The 20,562-nt window shown below is 47.2% G+C and overlaps 1 protein-coding gene across 1 annotated transcript in view; it reads left to right on the top strand.

Moving 5' to 3' along the window:
* Window positions 1-20,332, top strand: part of LOC119455672 (cytochrome P450 3A24-like) — a 28,810-nt gene extending 8,478 nt beyond the window's left edge. The window contains exons 5-14 of the mRNA XM_037717092.2: window positions 1,980-2,096; window positions 2,654-2,742; window positions 3,927-4,072; window positions 4,219-4,334; window positions 5,298-5,442; window positions 6,996-7,156; window positions 12,721-12,812; window positions 12,988-13,131; window positions 18,789-18,951; window positions 20,081-20,332. Coding sequence (XP_037573020.1) covers window positions 1,980-2,096; window positions 2,654-2,742; window positions 3,927-4,072; window positions 4,219-4,334; window positions 5,298-5,442; window positions 6,996-7,156; window positions 12,721-12,812; window positions 12,988-13,131; window positions 18,789-18,951; window positions 20,081-20,155 — 1,248 coding nt within the window. The 3' untranslated portion in view covers window positions 20,156-20,332. The remainder of the gene's footprint in view (window positions 1-1,979; window positions 2,097-2,653; window positions 2,743-3,926; window positions 4,073-4,218; window positions 4,335-5,297; window positions 5,443-6,995; window positions 7,157-12,720; window positions 12,813-12,987; window positions 13,132-18,788; window positions 18,952-20,080) is intronic.
* Window positions 20,333-20,562: the final 230 nt, after the last annotated feature.

Genomic DNA, 20,562 nt, shown 5'->3' with positions numbered 1-20,562 from the left:
ATAGAATAAATACATATTAAATATATTGCAAGGCGGAGTAGTAACAACACAAGTATGTAAAGCCCACCATAATGCAAACAATATAAACTCTGAAAAATCGGAAGTCAATGTGGAACGCACTAACGGCAAGAATGAAGTAACAGTTTCTCGAAAACACGCCCTGTATTCACAACTATGCTGATAGGCACAAGAGGGATGAGGAGGAGGAATAGACGGAAAGACAGGGAGGTTAGCCAGTTCTCAGATCTGCTGGCTACCCTGTGCTGGAGAAAGTGGGTAGGGGTAATAAAATAATACAGAAAAGAGATGTTACAAAAATTTTTAAATTAGAAAAAGGAGAATACGGCACTGCTTTAAGTCTACCTCTAAGACCAGTTGTCCGCAAGAAGCGCAGCAACGCTTTCAAAGCCTTCTGAGCTGAGGGCGGTCTCGGTCAGTGTCCCAGAACCCTTTCTTCCGACAAAGGGCGTTCCTCAAGTCTATCTAACACTCTTGAAAGTTCTTTCCTGGGCGCACTGAAGCGGCTGACACACAGAGAAGGTGGGGATTGTTTTCTCGCAGCTACAGTTATCGCATGTAGGGCTGTTGGCCATTCCGATCTGAAATGAATAAGCATTCGTGAAGGCCACGCCAAGCCACAAGCGGCACAGAAACGACTCCTTTGCTCTAGATATTCCTGACGGAAGACGGAGCTGTAGATTCGGATCCAAGTTGTGGAGACGATCGTTGGTAAATTCCGCCGAGTTTCACTGTGCCAGTGTAAGTTCACGTGCGAGCGAACGAAGCTGTTGTAGCTGCATCTGTTCTGGATGACGGTATAGCTACACAGTGGAGACCATCATGAGCAGATCGGGCGGTCTCATCTGCACGGTCAAGAGGGACGAAATACGAAGAAATACACTGGGGAAGCGCTGATACTTGTCGAGCACTTGTCCTGTGTATGTCTTTTCTTTTCGTTCCTCTTACACTAACCGTAGTATTTAAGTCGTGCCTACTAGCTCAATCACAGTGCTTGTTAAGTTGCATTAGCGGTATCTCTTACACTAGAACATTTTTCTTATCAGCCGGCGTTCGGGCATATCCACCATTCTAGATAATGATTGGCGTGAAAATGATACGACTGCCACGGCGATGGCCAATCGCAAGCAACAGTTACGTGTAAGAGATGTTTTGTGACTAAAAGTCACTAGGTCATATTTTGCGTGGATTCTTTTCGTACGATTATATTTATTTTCATCATCCATCTCGCTGAAGGCTGATCTCGGCGATAAAATTGGGGCGTGGCTTCGTGCGAACCAATGACAAAGGGCAAGAAGAACGGAAGATGAAGCGAATTGGTACATAATACTGACCCTGATTCCATTTCCCTCAGAGGAGCTGTAACATTGCCCCAAAAGAAGAAGGTTCATAGTATGAAAAGGCATATGTACAGAGCACGGACACAGGAGCAACCAAAAGTACAGCACAAACACCGTTGTGTTGTTTTCCCTTCTTCTGAAGGGTTTTGTACGCTCATGAATTTCCTAACACCATGCTAAGGTTTTTGTCGTTCTAATACGATGGTGACTCTAACGTAACTATTCTCAATAACTAAGGGCAGATGCAGTTTCTTGCTGAAGTTTGCAAAGGAAGGTCAAAAGCAAGGTGTGGTGTGAATTATCGAATGAACGCTTGCCTTACCAACTGCTTGTTTTTAAAACGCTCGACTAATGCTAGAATTTGGAAACACACGAATGGGTGTAAACACAAACCTGTCTAGTCACCGTGATCAGAACATCAGCACGGCTTATAAGGCATGCGTAAATATGCACCGTCCTAACTAGATAACAGACGAAGCCAGACGGGCACTTACTCTTGAATTGGCCAAGCTATAGCATGTGTGACTGGGATAGTTACGTCAGCTCAATGTATTTGGAAAACAATACTGGCATACGTCACTTACGACTACAGGAGGACTGACTGTGTGTTTATTGCGCCAGATAATAGATTTTTTCGACCCAATTTTGGACAACATGATGTCCACAGCGCCTGTAGACCTTTGGCGGAAGATCAGGCCTTCGTCCAGTCCTGCATTCACCATGGGGAAGCTGCGCAGGGTAAGTTATTTTCAAACAGGAACGCCAGGACACGTAGCAGAGCCAAACGACCATTGACTTCGCATTAAAAAAATCAATAGTAATTTCTGAGGTCTTACGAGCCTGAGTATGAGGGATGCCGTAGTGGGGGACTTTGGTTTTAATTCCGTTCGCCCCCTTGGGGTTCCTTAACGTGCACCGAAGTCTAAGTACATGAGCGTTTTTGCATTTTCCCCGTTTTTGTGTAAGCAAGCAATAGGAACCCACTTTAGTATTTGAACGGTAATACATACCAACAGCATAAAACGAAGCGCCAAATTGGTGAAAGAAGCGCGAACATGTTTTGGCATTTCCACGCTTTACCGATTATGATACCGACGAAACTGACTGTCGGAAATGGAGCTTGTAAACTGTAGCATGCTTAAGTGACCAGTCACACTGAAATCACACGTGACACTTTGAAGGGTTACGTGAAAGATGCGTTGTAATCTTCAGTGCTGCTACTGAAATTCAACGTCTTTTTTAGACCTTAGTGTTTGAAGTAAATCGTTGTTGTTGAATGCTATACTCTGCTTCAGATGAACGACATGATTCAGGACTGTGCAAAAATTACGTCGGAGCACCTTACGAAAGCTGCTGAGGAGGGAAAAGACGTGGATCTCAAGCGGTAAAGGCTAGCTTAGTTCCCTGGAATTCTTTGAAGATCTAAACACCAATGTTCCGTAGCTAAATGTTCTATTTCGGCAAATATACTCTACGCAAAGAAAATACCTACAGCGTATTTTTAACGATACTGTAAATTATGATCAATATTATCGCTCTTTTTTTTTGCATCTGCGAAACACCCTCACAAAGACAAGTCCCTTTGTCGAAACATTGGTTCAAGAGAAATGTCTCGTTCAACTGCTGTTGATCACTTCAAGTGTCCACCTTCCTGTGAACATGTCATGCGTAGATGTACTTTCACATCCAGGATCAAATTCACAAAGCCTTTAGATCGAAAGATTGTTTTAGAGCGCAGCTCCTAGGCGCCCATCGTGTCGCGTGGTGTGGTGTACTGTAGTGGGGTGTGCCCTAGCGAACATGCACTATACCCATTTTAAGATTGTGGCTAGTATAATCTCCAACTAGTCTGTTTTACCGGTAGCCATTTCATGCTTACATCTACTCTCAATTACGGGAGAGCCAGCATTTTTTTTTTTTTCGTATCGGGCATGTATGTTTCTGCCGTCTAATGGGGGCCGATCCCGGAGATTGTGCCCTTTTAAGATGTGGACTGTTCCCGTGGTTATGTGCTGTCTAAAAATGTGGGGCGATCTCGAGGGCAGTTCAGTCAAAAAATTTAAGAAGTCTGACGCTCCTCCCATACTCTGTCACGCGAGAGGTAACGCGATTTAGTGTCGTGCACAGTCAATCCGCCCATCCTATTCTCACCCCCATCTCACTCAGAAAGACGTTGTCCTTGATCTACGTTAACTAGAGATTGAATCGCCTTCAAACGTTTTCATTATCTCACCTTCTTTGCTCTAGCTCTGTCTAATCCGTGTAACCTGGCAGAGTCCTTCATGTCAGGTTCGTGCGAATCGACAATCAAGAACCTTGCATACCTTCTTGGGTGTGGCACTTTTCAAGAAGGCACGTATTTCACCCCTTTGTCCTGAAAATTTAGGCGATTGGACTGCTCGCGCGGAATGCGATGCAGCCATGATAGCGGCATTATGAATTTACACGTACATGTTCTCTATCCCAGCACTAATAGAAGCCATATTTTATTTTTTAGTTCCGTGAGCCGCTTACGGCTTTGCAACCTATGGCTACGCGAAACAAATGGCAATTTTGTTTCTTGTTCAGGTTTTACAGCCATTATGCACTGGACGTCATAGCGAAATGCGCTTTCGGCACCAAACTCGACTCGTACAAAGATGCAAGCAACGAGTTTGTGACAAAAGCCTCGAAGGCATTCTCTGGCGGAATAAGGCTGGCTGTGGTGTTGTTCAGTAAGGACGGATATGTGTCTACATATCTATACTTTTATTTGAATAAAATGATACATCACTTACCCCCCATAAATGGAGGAATGTACCCTCTCGGTCTCTTCCCCCTCTTGTAGAAGTCATTTGTTTCTATTTTTTTTTTTTTGCAGTTTTATGCCCGGGACTGTTGAAAGTCTTTAAGGTTAAAATTCTTGACCCTGAACCATTTCGATACTTCAAAGAAGTATGTGTGGCAATTATTCAAGAAAGAAGGCGGAAACAGCATGTAAGTATCTTGCACGGTCGCTTTTTATGACAAGGAGGGAATCCATGGTAGCCTCCAGGATTGGGGGGGGGTGGGGGCGGGAGGTTAGGAAGGAGGGGAAGGCAGGGCGTTATCTCTGGATGGACCCATCTGTACTTGTCACCATGATCTCATCTGTTGTAAACACTGTCGTACACGCTTGTACATAAGCGCAAAAAAAGTATTGTATTGTTGTGCCATCGACTCTAGCGTTTATAAACACACCAGTAGCTTCAGTATTGCTTATGTGGACATACAAAGCGTCTAGGTATAACGATGTATGGGGCCACGTGATGTTGCGTTGGTGAATTCCCGCGTATAATAAGCACACTCCAATCAACTGATTTGTTCACGTTAAGAGACCACTGAGAGGCAGGAGTTAGGTCTACGCTACGACTGATTAACCTATTAATGACATTTGGCAAGATTGAGCCCAGAAATGTGGGGCCGAATTCACAAAGCTTTTCTTTCGTAAGTGTTCTTTGCCATTGGCCGGCCGCCTTTTCTAATCACCCACCATCAGGATTGGCTGGAATTCTATCTTACGAATAATTCAATCATAAAAGCCTTTTTTGTGAACGCGGTCCGTGATTCTGAGTATCACCTATGTCGGAAGGAAGTGACGGGCCGTATAACTTTCTTACTGTTCACGACTACGCGTGTGTGCACAGAAAACATGGAAATAGAGTAGTACATCAGAGACTCATCTATCAGAGAACAATTTTTTTTGCAGATTTGAAGCAGTTGTACGGCACATGATCTTTTTATTCGTCGTCACCAATTTGGGGAAGGAGGGAAGGGGGTGCGCCGAACAGAGTGTGTACATTAGCGTCTAATGATTTTATCTTTTAATGTAAAAATATGGCTGCCGCCCGAATTTCTACAAAAAAGTAAGCGATGAGAGAATGTATGTGGTTGTAAATCGAACATGAATTCTATTCCCAGCGTCACGAAGACTTCTTGCAACTCATGATGGATGCCCAGGAAGGAACTCTTGTCGACGGCGTTGAAGCTGCGCCCGGAAAGGAACCTACAAAAATATTCGACCTTGACACTGAAGTAAAGAACAACGTGACGTTTGTCACAAAGGGTAAGTTAGTAAATAAGAAGTAATGACTTGAGCAGTTTATTAACATATCGTTGGCCATGCAGCAACCACATGGAGCGTATTTTGTGCGCACTTTCGGTACTCCGTGTCAGCGAGTTCACATTGGGTTGCCATATCAATAATAATAATATCCACCTTATCATGGCTAATGTCCTTACCAGTTGGTATCCGATTTAATGGCAAACCAACTGGCTCCTATTCCCGCCGGAATTATAAAGCGATCGTCGTGGGAAGAAAAAAAAGTCGCTGTTTCGCCCGAAAGGCGAAGCATCAATTGCGATAGCAAATTTACTAGTAGAGTATGCGGAGTAAGGATAGTTGTTTTATGGGCTGCATAAACTTGGACACATTCGCTTACTAAATAAATTAACAAGCATGGTGTCAGCGCGCTCAAGCAAACATCAATAGATCACACTCGATGACCGCAGACAAGCACTGTCAAAACGTTGGCGTGAGCAAGCACGGCAGGAGCAGTGAGAGAAGGTTTGTGTGGTCTATCGCTTCAACGGAGACTGAGCGGCGAATGCACAGCGCATACAAAGGTCAGATCCGTGTGGAGATCGCTTTCAAGATACGGTGCGCGCGACAGCCCTCAGCCACGCAAAGTACGCAGTTCCTGGCGAAGTAGAAGCCGCGCACTCTCCCTCCCGCGCTGCCTTTCCGCTTTCCTCCTTTCGCGTGGGAGATTGAGTCGCCAGTTCCCCTTGCGCCCAGTCGCAATAGTGCCGCAGCTGAACGTCGCCTCCCCTCTCTTCCTCCCTCCCATCCCCCCACGGCCTTTCGCACGACCGGAGACGTCGTATTTGCTTTCCGCCGTGCGTTCGCTCTCCGTGAAAGCTCTCGCACATATAGCATGCGGCGCGCGGCGACGAGTTTATCGCCATTGGACTTTATACGGAACCTCACGGCGACAACGGCGACGGCAGGAATGCGCTTGGAGTGTCCATATAATTGCTATCGCAATAAAAACGAGGGGAGGAGGGTGGTGCGCACTGGCGTCGAGAGACGCTGCGTGAATAATACGCCTGAGATATACCTAGGTTCTAATGTGGTTGTCTCATGTATATACAGCACGAACCTTAACCGTTCGATTTGTCCTGGAAGTTAAAATACTCAGGCGTCCATCGCTAGTAAGCTAATGGGTTATTCTTGACTTACTTAAGCAGTAGACCTTTAAAAAAGAGCATGTGCGCACAGTTCAGAACTTTGGTTCTCTCCTTGTTTATCTTGTGAATGTCGGTTCTTTCTTTTTGTTTTGCAAGTGCGCTGCTTCAATTGAAGTATATTATTTTAAGGCAGCTTAATTAGGAAATAGTAAACCTGCGTCTCAAAGAGCTGCCATTTTAAGCTGCCCTCACTTCCACCGGTTGAACAACGTTCTTGCAGGAGGAACCGATACTTCCTGTACAAAAGTCGAACCAGTGATATCAATTGTCTAAGTTTATCATTTGCTAATTTATTGGCGTAATACAACGACATGCTGTCGGTGATCAACGCAGTCTGCTTTTGCGCGTGTGACTAAACTTGCCTTCCAGCCTTGTCTGAAGACGAAGCCCTGGCGCAATGCGTGCTGTTCTTCGTCGCCGCCCACGATGCCACATCTTCGGTCCTCGCACTCGCCGCCCATCTTCTCGCTCTTAATCCCGATGCGCAGGAGAAGCTCCGCAGCGAAGTGGATGAATGCTTCGCCACACATGTGAGTGCATTTTAACGCGATAGCGTTAAGGGCCCCGTGTCGCAGAAAATGCGGTGTCGGCATCGGTGTCGATGTCAGCGTCGGCGGCGTTGTCCGGCCAAGAAAATCATCCTGAACCACGCCGACCACGCAGGCTCTCCGCGTGGCGCAGAGGCGCTGGTGAATTAATTGAATTTCTCAAAGTAAAATGCGTCAGACAAATCGTAAACTACGACTTAACCACAACCTACAGGCATGATAGCGTCTGATTGCAATTTGAATATACGAGAAAACATAATTCTGTTACGCGGAAACTCCAACACAAACTCCTTTTCCAGCATTTCTACCATTCATACAGCGGCGCGCCCCAGTCGGTGGTCCTTGCAAAAACGCCATCCAGGTGGCGCTCGCCTCCTGGGCAGCGTAGGGCATCGAGGCACCCTAGGGCAGCGGAAGACGAAGGGGAGCGACAGGCACCTTCGCCTGCCGCTCCTGGGCAGCGGCAGGCGAAGGTGCAGAAAAAAGAAAGCTGCAGTTGACGGGAAGCCTGAAAAACAGTCAGGGATCTTTGAATGTTATCGCGTTCCACTCTTAAATGCGAAGCTTAAGCGTCCTCCAATTTTTTGGCGGTGCAGATGAGCAAACGTGGTTACAGATGTATGGAACACAATCAGAATGTGGAAAAGGGGTGGCGGCGCCAATACTTTTTCTGTTGAGGGAGTAGAGCATGATTCTCCATTTTTGTTGGGGGTGCTCCATCAATTGGTATTCCATGGTGGTAGGAGGTCATGGCGGGAGGGGAAGCAGGACGAAACATTAGACCCTCCCGTACTCTCCACGGGGGTGTGACTGTTTTCACAACAAATCCGTCTAGGGGCGGGGCCTCGCCTCGATGACCGTATCACCATTTCCTTTTTTTCCCTCTCTGTTTGGCGGCGCGGTCGCTGTGCGGCGCCTCAGTTCGGATCAGCTCATTCCACGTGAGCGAGAATTTGGCGCGCGTATCATATTCGCGGCCTGCGTTGTTTTGTTTCCCTTGTGAAAGCGCGGAATGCAACGATGAGCGAGCCTCATGAGCGACAGAAGGTGACCGAAAAGTACCTCCAAGGGTTACATCATCATGAAGACGGCTACTCCCATGGCTACCTGAAGTCAGACGATGAGCCTAAGCTTTTTGAGAGGTCCTTGGCTGCCGCCAACGAGAGGTATGCTGTGCGGACATCAAGAGATCTGAACAAGCCGTCTAAATGTAAGGATGTATCGACTGCTTCTTAATGTTTCGCTCTGCCCGTAGATTTATCATTGAAAAATGCAGTAGTAATTTTAACCAGGGACTCAACCCGGCAGAACGACTTGTTTTCAGTTACGGTTAGTGCGCAACACTAGACAATTGATTTATCTTGATTCGCCTTTTTGAAGATCGGGTTATGATTCTTCTGGTTACCGCGACATGATCCGATCCTCAGAAATTTTAAACGTAAAAATAACTGAACTGTTATTTTTCGGTTTCAGGCATGATTAGAGCCGCGCATGCAAGCTAATTGTGACTTAAAGAATGAGAAAGTCTGCCCCCTGTGCTCTTTACATAAATGCTTCGGAGCTGCGCTTGGGCGTTTGTTTTGTAAGCATCTGCGCATGTTTTTTTAACATTGAATTCAATACATTCATTCCTTGAACATTGACTTGAATTCAATTCATTGAAAATTGAAAAATTTTTTTGAACATCGAACAGTTCAATGTCAGGCCTATGCCTTGTAGCAGGACCACGTATGGCACACACGGCCGTGTCACGACAGTGGAGTACAGCTATGGTGGCCCTTCTAGCCGCCATAGTACAGCCCCACCGAAATTCGTGTCTCGTGTTGCGCACGATTGTTTTTCAATGTTAAAAAAAGCAAGAAACAAAAACATGCGCAGATATTTACAAAACAAACGCCCAAGCGCAGCTCTTGAGCATTTATGTAAAGAGCACAAGGGCAGACTTTCTAATTTTTTAAAGTCACAATTAGCTTGCATGCCCGGACCCCTGGCAGCCTAGCCCCGGGCACCAACAGCCTTAACCGCTGGACAAATAAAGTTTATTCCTATCCTATCCCGGCTCTAATCTTGACTGAAATCGAAAAATAACAGTTCAGTTATTTTTCCGTTAATCCAAATTTCTGAGGATCGGGTCATGTCGCGGTAACCAGAACAATACTCCACTCAAACCTAAATAAATCGGTGCCAGGGGAACTCTGAACCGGTAACCGGAGCAATGATAACCCGATCTTCAAAAAGGCGAATCAAGATAAATCAATTGTCTAGTGTTGCGCACTAACCGCAACTGAAAACAAGTCGTTTTGCCGGGTTGAGTCCCTGGTTAAAATTACTACTGCGTTCTTTAACGATAAATCTACGCGCAGAGCGAAACATTAAGAAGCAGTCGATACATCCTTACATTTATACGGCTTGTTCAGGTCTCTTGATGTCCGCATAGCATACCTCTCGTTGACGGCAGCCAAGGACCTCTCACAAAGCTTATGCTCATCGTCTGACTTCAGGTAGCCATGGGAGTAGCCGTCTTCATGATGATGTAACCCTTGGAGGTACTTTTCGGTCACCTTCTGTCGCTCAGGAGGCTCGCTCATCGTTGCATTCCGCGCTTTCACAAGGGAAACAAAACAACGCACGGCCGCGAATATGATACGCGCGCCAACTTCTCGCTCACGTGGAATCAGCTGATCCGAACTGAGGCGCCGCACAGCGACCGCGCCGTCAAACAGAGAGAAAAAAAGAAAGAAAATGGTGATACGTCATCGAGGCGAGGTCCCGCCCCTAGACGGATTTGTTGTGAAAACAGTCGCACCTCCTCCACGGCCTTTCGTGCGACGGAAGTCGCGTTTGCGCTCCGCCTTGCGTTCGCTCCCCGTGAAAGCACGCGTCCCTCGCGCGCTTTCACTCGCACATACAGCATACGGCCAATGAGAGTTTTGTTTTATTGCGATAGCAATTATATGGACACTCAAAAGCAGATTTCTGCCGTCGGCGTCGCCGTCGCCGTCGCCGTCGCCGTGAGGTTCCGTATGACGTCAATGGAGATGAAATCGTGACCGCGCGCTGCCGAACGCTGTATGTGCGAGTGAAAGGGCGCGAAGGACGCGCTCTTTCACGGGGAGTGAACGCACGGCGGAGAACAAACGCGCGTTCTGCGCCGTGCTTCCTTAAGGGCTGCAGAAGTAGGCGTCTCTTTCCTCCTTTACAATCACCATATATGTAGAGCAAACGCGCCTTCTTCCGATGCGCGAGACGCCGTGGGGGAGGGGGGAAGGGGGAGGGAAGGGAGGCGACGTTTAGCTGCGGCACCAAGTGCCTATTTATATCACAGGCTCCGGCAACAGTCACCAACGCCGCACGCATTTTGAGCGAACGCGGGCAAAACGCCGACGGCGTCGACAACAGTTCTGCGCGTTGCCGGTGCTGCTGCATGTCCAAGTTTATACAGCTGATAAAGCTAATATCATTACTCCGTATAGCTCTCTACAAATTTGCTATCGCAATTGATGCTTCACCTTTCAGGTGAAACTGCGACAACTTTTTTCTACGCGCGGACACGACCATCGGAGACTGAGCCCTTAAGAGCTTTGCTGTAAAAGTAAATGAGGGTGAGGTATAACGTTTATAACAACCGGGAAAGCGATCTATTTGGCAGATATAGAAATAACAATAATTGTAATTAGACATAAGCAGCAAATTTTGTGGGTTTTTTGGTGGTATTAGAATAATTTCGAGCACACAATCAGCGATTTAATGAGCATAGCCAATTATTGATTTCGAAAATTAACATGGTAGCCTTCTTGTGTCACAAAGGCAGTCGTAAATAGCCACGCAGATGTTCCTGTGGCTGAAGTCCAATGAAGAAGCCCGAAGGAGAGGATATTTTGCGTAGAAATGCCTCATTTCCGGAATGAAAATTCGAATTTTTTCCCACTGATTTCTAAATCGATGTCATCCTAGTAGAAAATCGTCAATGCTTTCAGCTTCCTGGCAGGTAGGACATAGAGGGGATGGTGCCAGACCAGACTTGTATAGGTCTGCATTTAATGCTGAGATGCGGCAGCGTAATTTTATTACGGAAATGTCTAATTTACGTGTGGGGCACCATTTATTGTCACATGAAAGGGACAAATGATTAACTTTCGACGTTTGGATTTTCAGTTTTGTAGAATCTTGGAAAAGAGAAAATTTTCTAGACCTAGCCGCAGTGACATAGGCCGAAGTAGGTATAACGGACATAACCGGTCCATCAAGAGATATCCGTGCAAGTGTGTCAGCCATTTCAATTAAAAATATACCACGATGGCCTGGAACCAATACGAATCGCACCAGATCTAAGTCTTGGGGGGAGGGGGGTTAATGATTGAAATGTATTGGCTTCAGTAGTGTCTGAAGATGAAGTGAGTGAGGTACATACTGACAGTGACTGTGGGTATGCGCCACAACCACTCAGGACAACAACAACAACTACTGACAGTGAATCAGTCACTATTTCCACTGTTGAATAATTTGAAGAAGGAAGTTTTTGAAGAGCTAGATAATTGCTGATAGTTCCACCAGAAATATGGGTGTGAAATCCGGAAGGCGTAATGCATATGACCAGGATAGTGACTCAGAGAAAATACCCACACCCGCTTTCTCCTCACTCATTGACGCAGGAGCCTCGATCACATTATCTATTTCCAACTGTGTTACATGATCGTGTAATATGCCATTTAAATATGTAGTGGGCAGGAGTTTGGCATTCGATGGAAATATATCATCCAATTCAATCTTTATATTAGGCAAGGGCTTATCTGGGCAAATGATCTAGCGTACATTGCTTGGCTATCGAGCGGGGTAAGTAGCACGCAAACTTCTTTCTTCTTGTCCTTGCCTGCCTCTTCTCTTGCACTGTGCCAAATACTGCAGGTGGCAATGTCACTGAGCGTTTTGTTCATGTATTCACTCAGCAATTTCCAGAAGCATAGAATAGCTGCAGCGATGGTAGAACTTTTTTCAGCGGCGTGTGCGTACACCTAAGTTTTCTCTGATAGACGGAGCGCAGCTAGAATGAACTTTTGTGCGCATAGTTATATTAGACACTATGTGGCACAAAACCACGTTGTCCAGCAGACTGGAGCGATTGCATAAATCGCACAAAATTCCAGCAAGTTCAACGTGTCCCATATTAACCGTGTGTCAATTTGCACATGGATTGTGTGCCCCGAGGACACGACCCTATGCGAACTAAGAAGTTCTGTGCCAAACATGAGAAGGTGAGTGCGGCTGTGAATGGGTCATGACATGTGTATAAAGTCTGTTGGTTTTCTGTACGCTACCGTTTTCTTCGGGCACCAAAGTTACACCACTTGTGGAAGGAAGAGTGTTTTTTTTTTTTTTTAACTTCAGAAATGTACTTCTGTCGTTTCAGACCAGAACAGAAACACTGTTGTTTGACTTCCACACGGTGTCACCGAATCTTTCTATATTGATTGCAAATGCAATTCTGGCAGTAGGGTAGCTCAAATGACAAGCACTAAAATTCAAATGAAGTCTTTCTATACTTCCAGGGGAAGAATCCAAGTCTTGACGTCATCTCTAAGCTGCCTTACCTGCACTGTGTCGTATCGGAGACTATGAGGCTCTATCCGCCGGCTCCAAGGTGCGCTCTATTTTCTCTATTCGCCGCTAAAGATGGCATCTGAAGGCGACGAGTTTCTTTGTCACAGGAAACTGCACGTACACGCTCCTTACATGCGGATGCTTTTTAGATCCACAATACTTCGGCATTGGATGTTCTAAATCCTTATTTTAATTTTCTATTTGTTTGTTTCTAGGCTTGACAGGACCACGTGCCAGGAGTATGTCTTGGGTGACACTGGAATCAGGGTTCCCAAAGGCAGTATCGTTACGATGCCTATCTACGCTATGCATCGTGACCCGGAGTTCTTTCCCGATCCTGAAAAATTCATTCCTGAGAGGTAATGGATTTTCGAAGCGCGATGCACAACGGACAGTCGGGCACTGACAAAAGAAGTTTTGTCATACAGGGGTCAGGGTTTCCGGCGAGGTTGCTTAACACGCCTGACACGCGTTTAAACCCCATTTTTTTACACTAAAGGACCCTTACTTAAAGGAACTTCGCCTCTGACACATGGTACGGTGCGGTCTCCTTTGTTTTCAGGCACCAGTTGTTTTTCTGGGTCGCTTATAAGCCACGCAGCAGTACATGTGGCACGGCCTCTTCAAACTGCGACTGACAAAGCATTTAAAGCTGATCTATCCTGTCAATACCAATTGTAAAGAACAAAAAAAAAAGCTGAAATAATCCTAGTTTTGTCGCAGCATTAGACAGCTTTAAGATGAGCTTCGCTTAAAGAGTCTTTGAAATGGTTTGAACAAACTTTGTAGACGCGCAGGGTATAGCTACAGTAAAACATTCGCGCCCCAATTTAAGTGAGGCGTCTGATATTAAGAAAGCTACGGACGATTACAAGTTACCCTCCTGTCTCCCTATGCTTTTCTTCGTCAACTCGTTCGCCGAGCAATCGGGGCTAAGTTCCACCTTCACTGGCTCAGCGTCATGATGTGACATCGTGTCGTCTACTTCCGGTGTCTTAGCGGGGAGCCCGGGCGGCGCGCGCGGCGTAGAACGCCGCCTCCTCCCTCCCTACCCTCCCCCCAGAGCCTTGAGGAGCCTTGCTGCTCGGCGGGCGTGCGCGCGGTCGCTCGGGCGGCGCGCCCCTCTCCCTACCCTCCCCTCCTCCCTACCCATTCCTCCGGAGCTTTGCGTATGGCTGAAAGACTGCGCGCTTCCTTCCCGCTTCCCGCCCTCATTGCCCGAGATTGAGCCGCGAACGCCGGCTCACCCTGGCACACTTTCACTCGCACATTGAGCATACGGCGCGCGGCGACGACTTTATCTCCCGTGGACTTTACACGGAACCTCACGGCGACGGTGACGGCAGAAATGCGCCTGGAGTGTCCATATAATTGCTATAGCAATAAAAGGTATACGGTGCTTCCAAACAATGACAAGGCGAATCATGCGTACCACACTGCCGCTTGTAAGCCGGATGTCGACGCAGCCATACATCGATAAAGCTGCCAAACGCGAATACGACGCGATGGTGGCGATCTTCTGCGACAGTTTCAGCGTATCGCTGCACTAAAATTTCATTGCCAGACAAATTTCGCCTCTGCTAAGAAGTCAATTATTTTTGCAAGCAGTAAATTTATTATTAACGCGCAATTGCGTCCGGTCAAGTTTTCTCTCGTTGCACTAGGTTACCCTTGTAGGCCCACAAAGGAGTTCAGATATCCGCATTTTCACGACGGATCCTTACAGAAAAGAAGATACTGCTTTGTCGTGTGTCACCTTGCGTGAACATCTTTTCGGTAGATGTCCCCCTGGTTGAAAGGCTTTTGGAGTGCCCGTGTGGCTGGGGTATAAGCTAATTTCGCAATGCTATAGAGAGACACAGCACGAAGAACATAGAAGAATAACGCGATGGTACAAGCATCGCTAAAGACTAGAAAAGCTAAGAAAGAGACGCAGGACACAGGTCGCCTGAGTGCCATTCACCTGTCCTCATCTTCGAAGGGAACAGTGCAAAAGAAGGGACGGTGACTGGCAAACACATACACACACAGCTCTGTAGAAGCTAAAAAAACTGTCAGCCCTTCCACTGGGGTGGAGATGGAAGACCAGCGAAGCTGTAAAATGGTGGCAATTATGTATTTCGAATTAGAACTATTAAGATGTGATGGTGTAATTGGTTATTCGCACTATTAAAGAATGAGAAATATATATTATCCGGTGGTTTTCATTTATTTAATGACCACAGGGACGATGACGGCGCATTTCTGCCTTATGGTCGCTACGGTACACCGTCATAGGGTGTACGGCAAAGGTTGGCATGTGCTTCATAAACTCACCAACGCCACGCGTGTTCGGTGCGAATGCGGACAAAACGCCGTCGCCGTCGACAACAGTTCTGCGCGTTGCTGTTGCTGCTCGCTTCCCTCTCTCCCGTCCCCCAACGGCCTTTCGCGCGACGAAAGAAGTCGCGTTTGCTCTCCGCCGTGCGTTCGCTCCCCGTGAAAGCGCGCGTCCCTCGCGGGCTTTCACTCGCACATACAGCATACGGCCAATGAGAGTGTTTTACAGCGAAAGCTGTATATGGCTAGGCGAAACGAAAAACCGTTTGTCCTAAGTTTCTCTAAACGTTTCCATTGGCTGCGCCGTCAGTTACGTCGTTCTCCACGTCGCACCCAAGCGCGCGCGCCATTTGCAGCGCCGTTAGTGACGTCGTTCTCTGCGTCGTACCTGTTCTGCCCGCAACGCCGGCTCCTCGGCTCGCCGTTGTCGCATGCGTTCGATATCTCGAGTTAGCTCGGCGTCGTGGTTAGCAGTGTCCGCCCGCCATTGGCGCTTGCGTTCCACTTCGCCGATTTCAAGATTTCAACGTGGACGTTTTGTCGCAGCCGAAGCCTAAGTGCCGCTCGAGAAACTCCTGCCGAAAGCGGGCGTTGGCCCCAGCGAACGCGTTCCCACCATTGCCACGTTGACGCTGCTCTGCCCACAACGCCTCCTCCTCGGCTCGCCGTTGTCGCATGCGTTCGATATCTCGAGCTAGCTCGGCGTCGTGGTTAGCTGCATCCGCCCGCCATTGGTGCGTGCGTTCTACTAGAAACACAAACATATACCCAATAATTGAGAAACGCTTCAATACAGCGTCGGGATAAACCCACTGCTAAACACGTACCGGGGCCGCATGTTTCAGCTTCGCTGGTTAACCATCTGTACGGAGTGCTTGGGACACTCCAAAGCGGATTTCTGGCCTCGTCGTCGCCGTGAGGTTCCGTATGACGTCAACGGCGATGAAATCGTCGCCGCGTTCCGGACGCTGTATGTGAGAGTGAAAGGGCGCGAGGGACGCGCGCTTTCACGGGGAGCGAACGCACGTCGGAGAGCAAACGCGCGTTCTGCGCCGTGCTCCCTGAAGGGCTGCAGAATTAAGCGTCTCTTTCCTCCTTTACAATCACCGTATAATACTGCGATAGCAATTATATGGACACTCAAAGAGGATTTCTGCCGTCGCCGTCGCCGTGAGGTTCCGCATGACGTCAACAGATCGCCGCGCGCCGGACGCTGTATGTGCAAGTGAAAGGGCGCGAGGGACTTGCGCTTTCACGGGGAGCGAACGCACGGCGGAGAACAAACGCGCGTTCTGCGCCGTGCTCCTTGAAGGGCTGCAGAATTAAGCGTCTCTTTCCTCCTTTACAATCACCATCTATATAGAGCAAACGCGACTTCTTCCGTCGCGCGAAAGGCCGTGGGGGACGGGAGGGAGGGAGAGACGGGAGGCGACGTTTAGCTGCGGCACCAATTGCGTATTTATATAGAAACGTTGCGACGCGAGAAGGTGGTAAAGACTCCCGACGCTGCTCGACGAGTTTCCCGTTTTGATCTCGTCGAAAACCTCCGAGCCGCCCCCAGAGGCCCTGGCAACATTCACCAACACCGCGCGTATTCGGTGCGGACGCGGGCAAAACGGCGACGGCGTCGACAACAGTTCTGCGCGTTGATGGTGCTGCTGCATGTCCAAATTTATACAGTTGGTAAAACTACTATTCCTTACTCCGTATAGCTCTCAACTAAGTTGCTATCGCAATTGATGCTTGGCCTTTCGGACGAAATTGCGACATTTTTTTTTTCTACACGACCATCAGAGACTGGGCCCTTAATAGCTTCGTTGTAGAAGGTCGCAGTTTTGCCCGAAAGGTGAAGCATCAATTGCAATAGCAAATTTACTAGTAGAGAATCATACGGAGTAAGGATAGTAGTTTTATCGGCTGTATAAACTTGGACACATTCGCTTACTGAGTGAATTAATGAGCATGGTGTCAGCGCGCCCAAGCAAATATTAATTGATGACACTCGACGACCGCAGACAACCGCCGTCAGAACATTGGCGTGAGCAAGCGCGGTAGCGCGCAGCGAGCGAAGGTCCGTGCGGTCTATTGCTTCAACGGAAACTGAGCGGCGAAAACACAGCGCATACAAAGGTAGGAGCCGTGTGCAGATCGCTTTCAAGATACGGTGCGCGACCACCCGCAGCCGCGCGAACTACAAGTATGCAGTTGCTGGCGGAGCAGAAGCCGCATCCCCTCCCTCCCGCGCTACCTTCCCGCTTTCCTCCTTTCGCGTGCGAAATTGAGTCGCCAGTTCCCGGTGCGCCCGGTCGCAAGATACGCGGTTGGTGCCGCAGCACAACGTCGCCCCCCCCTTCGTTCCTCCCATCTCCCCACGGCCTTTCGCGCGACGGTTGCATTTGCTCTCCGCCGTGCGTTCGCTGTACGTTAAAGCGCGCGTTCGTCGCGCGCTTTCACTGGAACAAACAGCATACAGCACGCGGCGACAATTTTATCGCCCGTGGACTTTATACGGAGCCTCACGGCGACAGCGACGACGACGGCGACGCCCACGCCAGAAGTCCGCTTGGAGTGTCCATATAATTGCTATCGCAATAAATCTTCGACAGAATTGCCTGTCTGGTTGGGACAAATAATGAGGAATTAAGGAGCGACTCCAACCAAAAAGCGGAGTTTGCCACTCGCTTAACTGACCCGTCTTTTGCGTGGTTCCCTTCAAATATATTGCCTTACCAAATAGGTCGAATCCAGGTCTCACCCCCGTATTCCTAAATCCATCGTAACTTGAAGCCGACGCTTGAGTGGCTTAAATGGCGCCGGGCGTGAACGCACCATAGGAAACGCAATGAGCGTCTTAGGCACGTTCACGCCAGGCGTCATTAATTTCAAGCATAAGATGCATTTCTGAATACGGGGGTCAGTGTCACCTACATGTCTAGCAGACGCCTGAAAAGGTTATTAGACAGGCGCAAAGAAAATGACGATACCCGAGGTCCTGCTCACTTTATTAGAGACAAGGAATTAAAAATAAGGCTTTCTTGCCAATTAATCACTCACGCAGTAGAGAGATGTCTCGCGACAGATGTTCTAATGAAACACCTGACCGCAGATGAGGGTAGTTGGCAGCAGCTAAGAGACATAATAAGGAAGCCTATTTTTGTGGTTTATCTGGCTACTTATTTATTTTTATTAATTATACATGTATACTGCACCAACCTTTCGTACTGGCTGTGGCAGGAAATGGGAAACTAGAACAGCACATAGGTTCATGAAGTAAACCTGCACATATGAAAGATGAAAGAACGAACTTTAGTAATCAATAAATATTTAAAGACAGCTTGGAGGCACGCTAGTGCATACCAGGAGTGGTCGGCAAGCACTGCAACAAAAGCACGGCGCGTGCGGAAACCTTTGTGCATCTGTGAAGGTTGAATACTCGTAAAATGTCACTGCGATTCACTGATTAAGGCCGAACTGATTCATTGCGTAACCGTTTTATTTGGCAAAACATGGCTCCTGGAGCTAGCACAGGGAAGCGGAAATGAAAATAGAAGTAGAACTCACTTGAGAGACTGCCTGTCTAGTATTCATAAAATTCGTTATGGCACCTAAAAACAGACGTTGCGGAGATACAATGCCTTACTTTTTTATTGTGCAAAAAAATTAAGTGTTTTGCCTGTGTTTTTTTTTTTTCTTCTAGATTCAGCGATGCTAATGCTGGTTCCATACGGCCGTACTCTTACCTGCCTTTCGGAGCTGGGCCTCGCAACTGCATCGGTATGCGCATGGCTCTGCAGACAACCAAGTTGTGCCTGCTTCACTCTGTGCGCGCCGTGCAGTTTGTGCCCGCGAGAGAAGGAAAGGCAAGTGCAAATTTTGACTCGGATTATAGTAGAGATATGCGAAATACATTCATCCAACTGAATGATGAGGGTATATTTAGTAAACTGAAGTCGAAACCCCACTACCAGTAGTCTATGATAGGGGAAACCCCCAACTATGTAACTGCAGTCGCTGACCTTTCCTCATCTGCAAAAATGTTTTCGAAGTTCAAGGCGTCTTATTGGGCAAAGACGATGGCGGCTACATGCATCAAAATGGTTAAGGGATTTTCCGATAATGGCGCCTTCTGCTAAGTTTGTCGATGCTTCAAGTGCGACAAGAGCAGAATGGGAAAAACATGTCACAGCGGTAGAACTTAGGTGCGTCTTACAAAAAAAAAAAAAAAAGAATGAAAGAAAGAAAAAAAAATGGCGTGTCAGCCGTTGACGCGAAAGAATAAAAGGTCGGCGTACATAGTGTATGTATTTATGTGTACTGAAATCGGAGGCATTAAAGATGAAGCAATGCTGCACAATTGCATTATGTGTTTGCGTTATTTGCATTACTTTATTCGTTCCATTGTCACACCTTACACATTTTCCCTAACCGTCTATTTCTTTTATTCATGTCAATTAAGTTTCTTAATTCATGTTTCTTACGGGCATGATCGAACGTTGACATTGCCTTCTTTCGCGTCGGCCTTGGTTGACGCACCTTTAATTCTTTCTTTCTTTTTTTTTTCCTTCTTTCTTTCTTTCTTTTTCGACCAAGAGGCCAGATGGGCCCATTTCGGAGATAGTGCAGCCTATGGGTAAATGTGCTTCCTTTTCGACTATATTAGCGCTAATTGCGACTGTACCATTAATTTTATATACTCTGAAATTATTTCTCGGCTTTTTGTCTTGATGATACGTTTATTTTGATTCCTTTTGCGACTCGCTAGGCTGCTCTGGAGGCGCGAAAGGGCCGTTTTTTGACTAAGAGACACGTAGATACCACGTACGCCAAACCTGTGTGAAGTCTCTAAGCTACCAGGAGGGTAGACATCTCGCACTGTTTACGATGACCACGACTATTTCTCATATCATCACTGTCCAGTTTTTGAGGCATGTTAGCACTGTTAATGGCGAACAGTTTCTTGTTTTGTTTTGTTTTGTCCGCCCATTCTAGGCACCCCTCCAGTTTGCTAAAGGCATTGGAATCCTCAAACCGAAAGAAGTCACCGTTGGAATAACTAAAAGATGAAACTTCGGACTGATGCAGCTTTCTTATGGTCTTTTTTGCCTTCTCCAGCCGTATACAAGTTATAATTAAATATACCAGCGTGTGCAACTTGTCCCCAGAAATTGATGGTGTAAAATTACTACAAGATACTTTCGTGAAGTCTAAATAAAAGAAACATGGACAAATTGCATCCATGTGACGAACATTTCATTTCAATTACTTATTGCAGCTGCACATCGCCTTTACGCTCGATTGTTTATCTACAGTGGTCAGCAAAGGTTTAGAGACCGTAGGCGCCACAAGAAAGTTTTTTTTTTCTGTGGGAATGCAGGTTGAAATTAATTGGTACATCCCACGTGAACGTGGTGTGCATTGAAACAGTTATGCTAGGAAAAAGTTTCATTTTTTTGACTGGTGCCTTGGTTTCT

The sequence above is a fragment of the Dermacentor silvarum genome, chromosome 6 (genome assembly GCF_013339745.2).
Source record: "Dermacentor silvarum isolate Dsil-2018 chromosome 6, BIME_Dsil_1.4, whole genome shotgun sequence".
In the NCBI taxonomy this organism is placed as follows: domain Eukaryota; kingdom Metazoa; phylum Arthropoda; class Arachnida; order Ixodida; family Ixodidae; genus Dermacentor; species Dermacentor silvarum.
The sequence above is the reverse complement of the archived record's forward strand: the minus strand, read 5'-3'. Positions and strand labels throughout refer to the sequence as shown.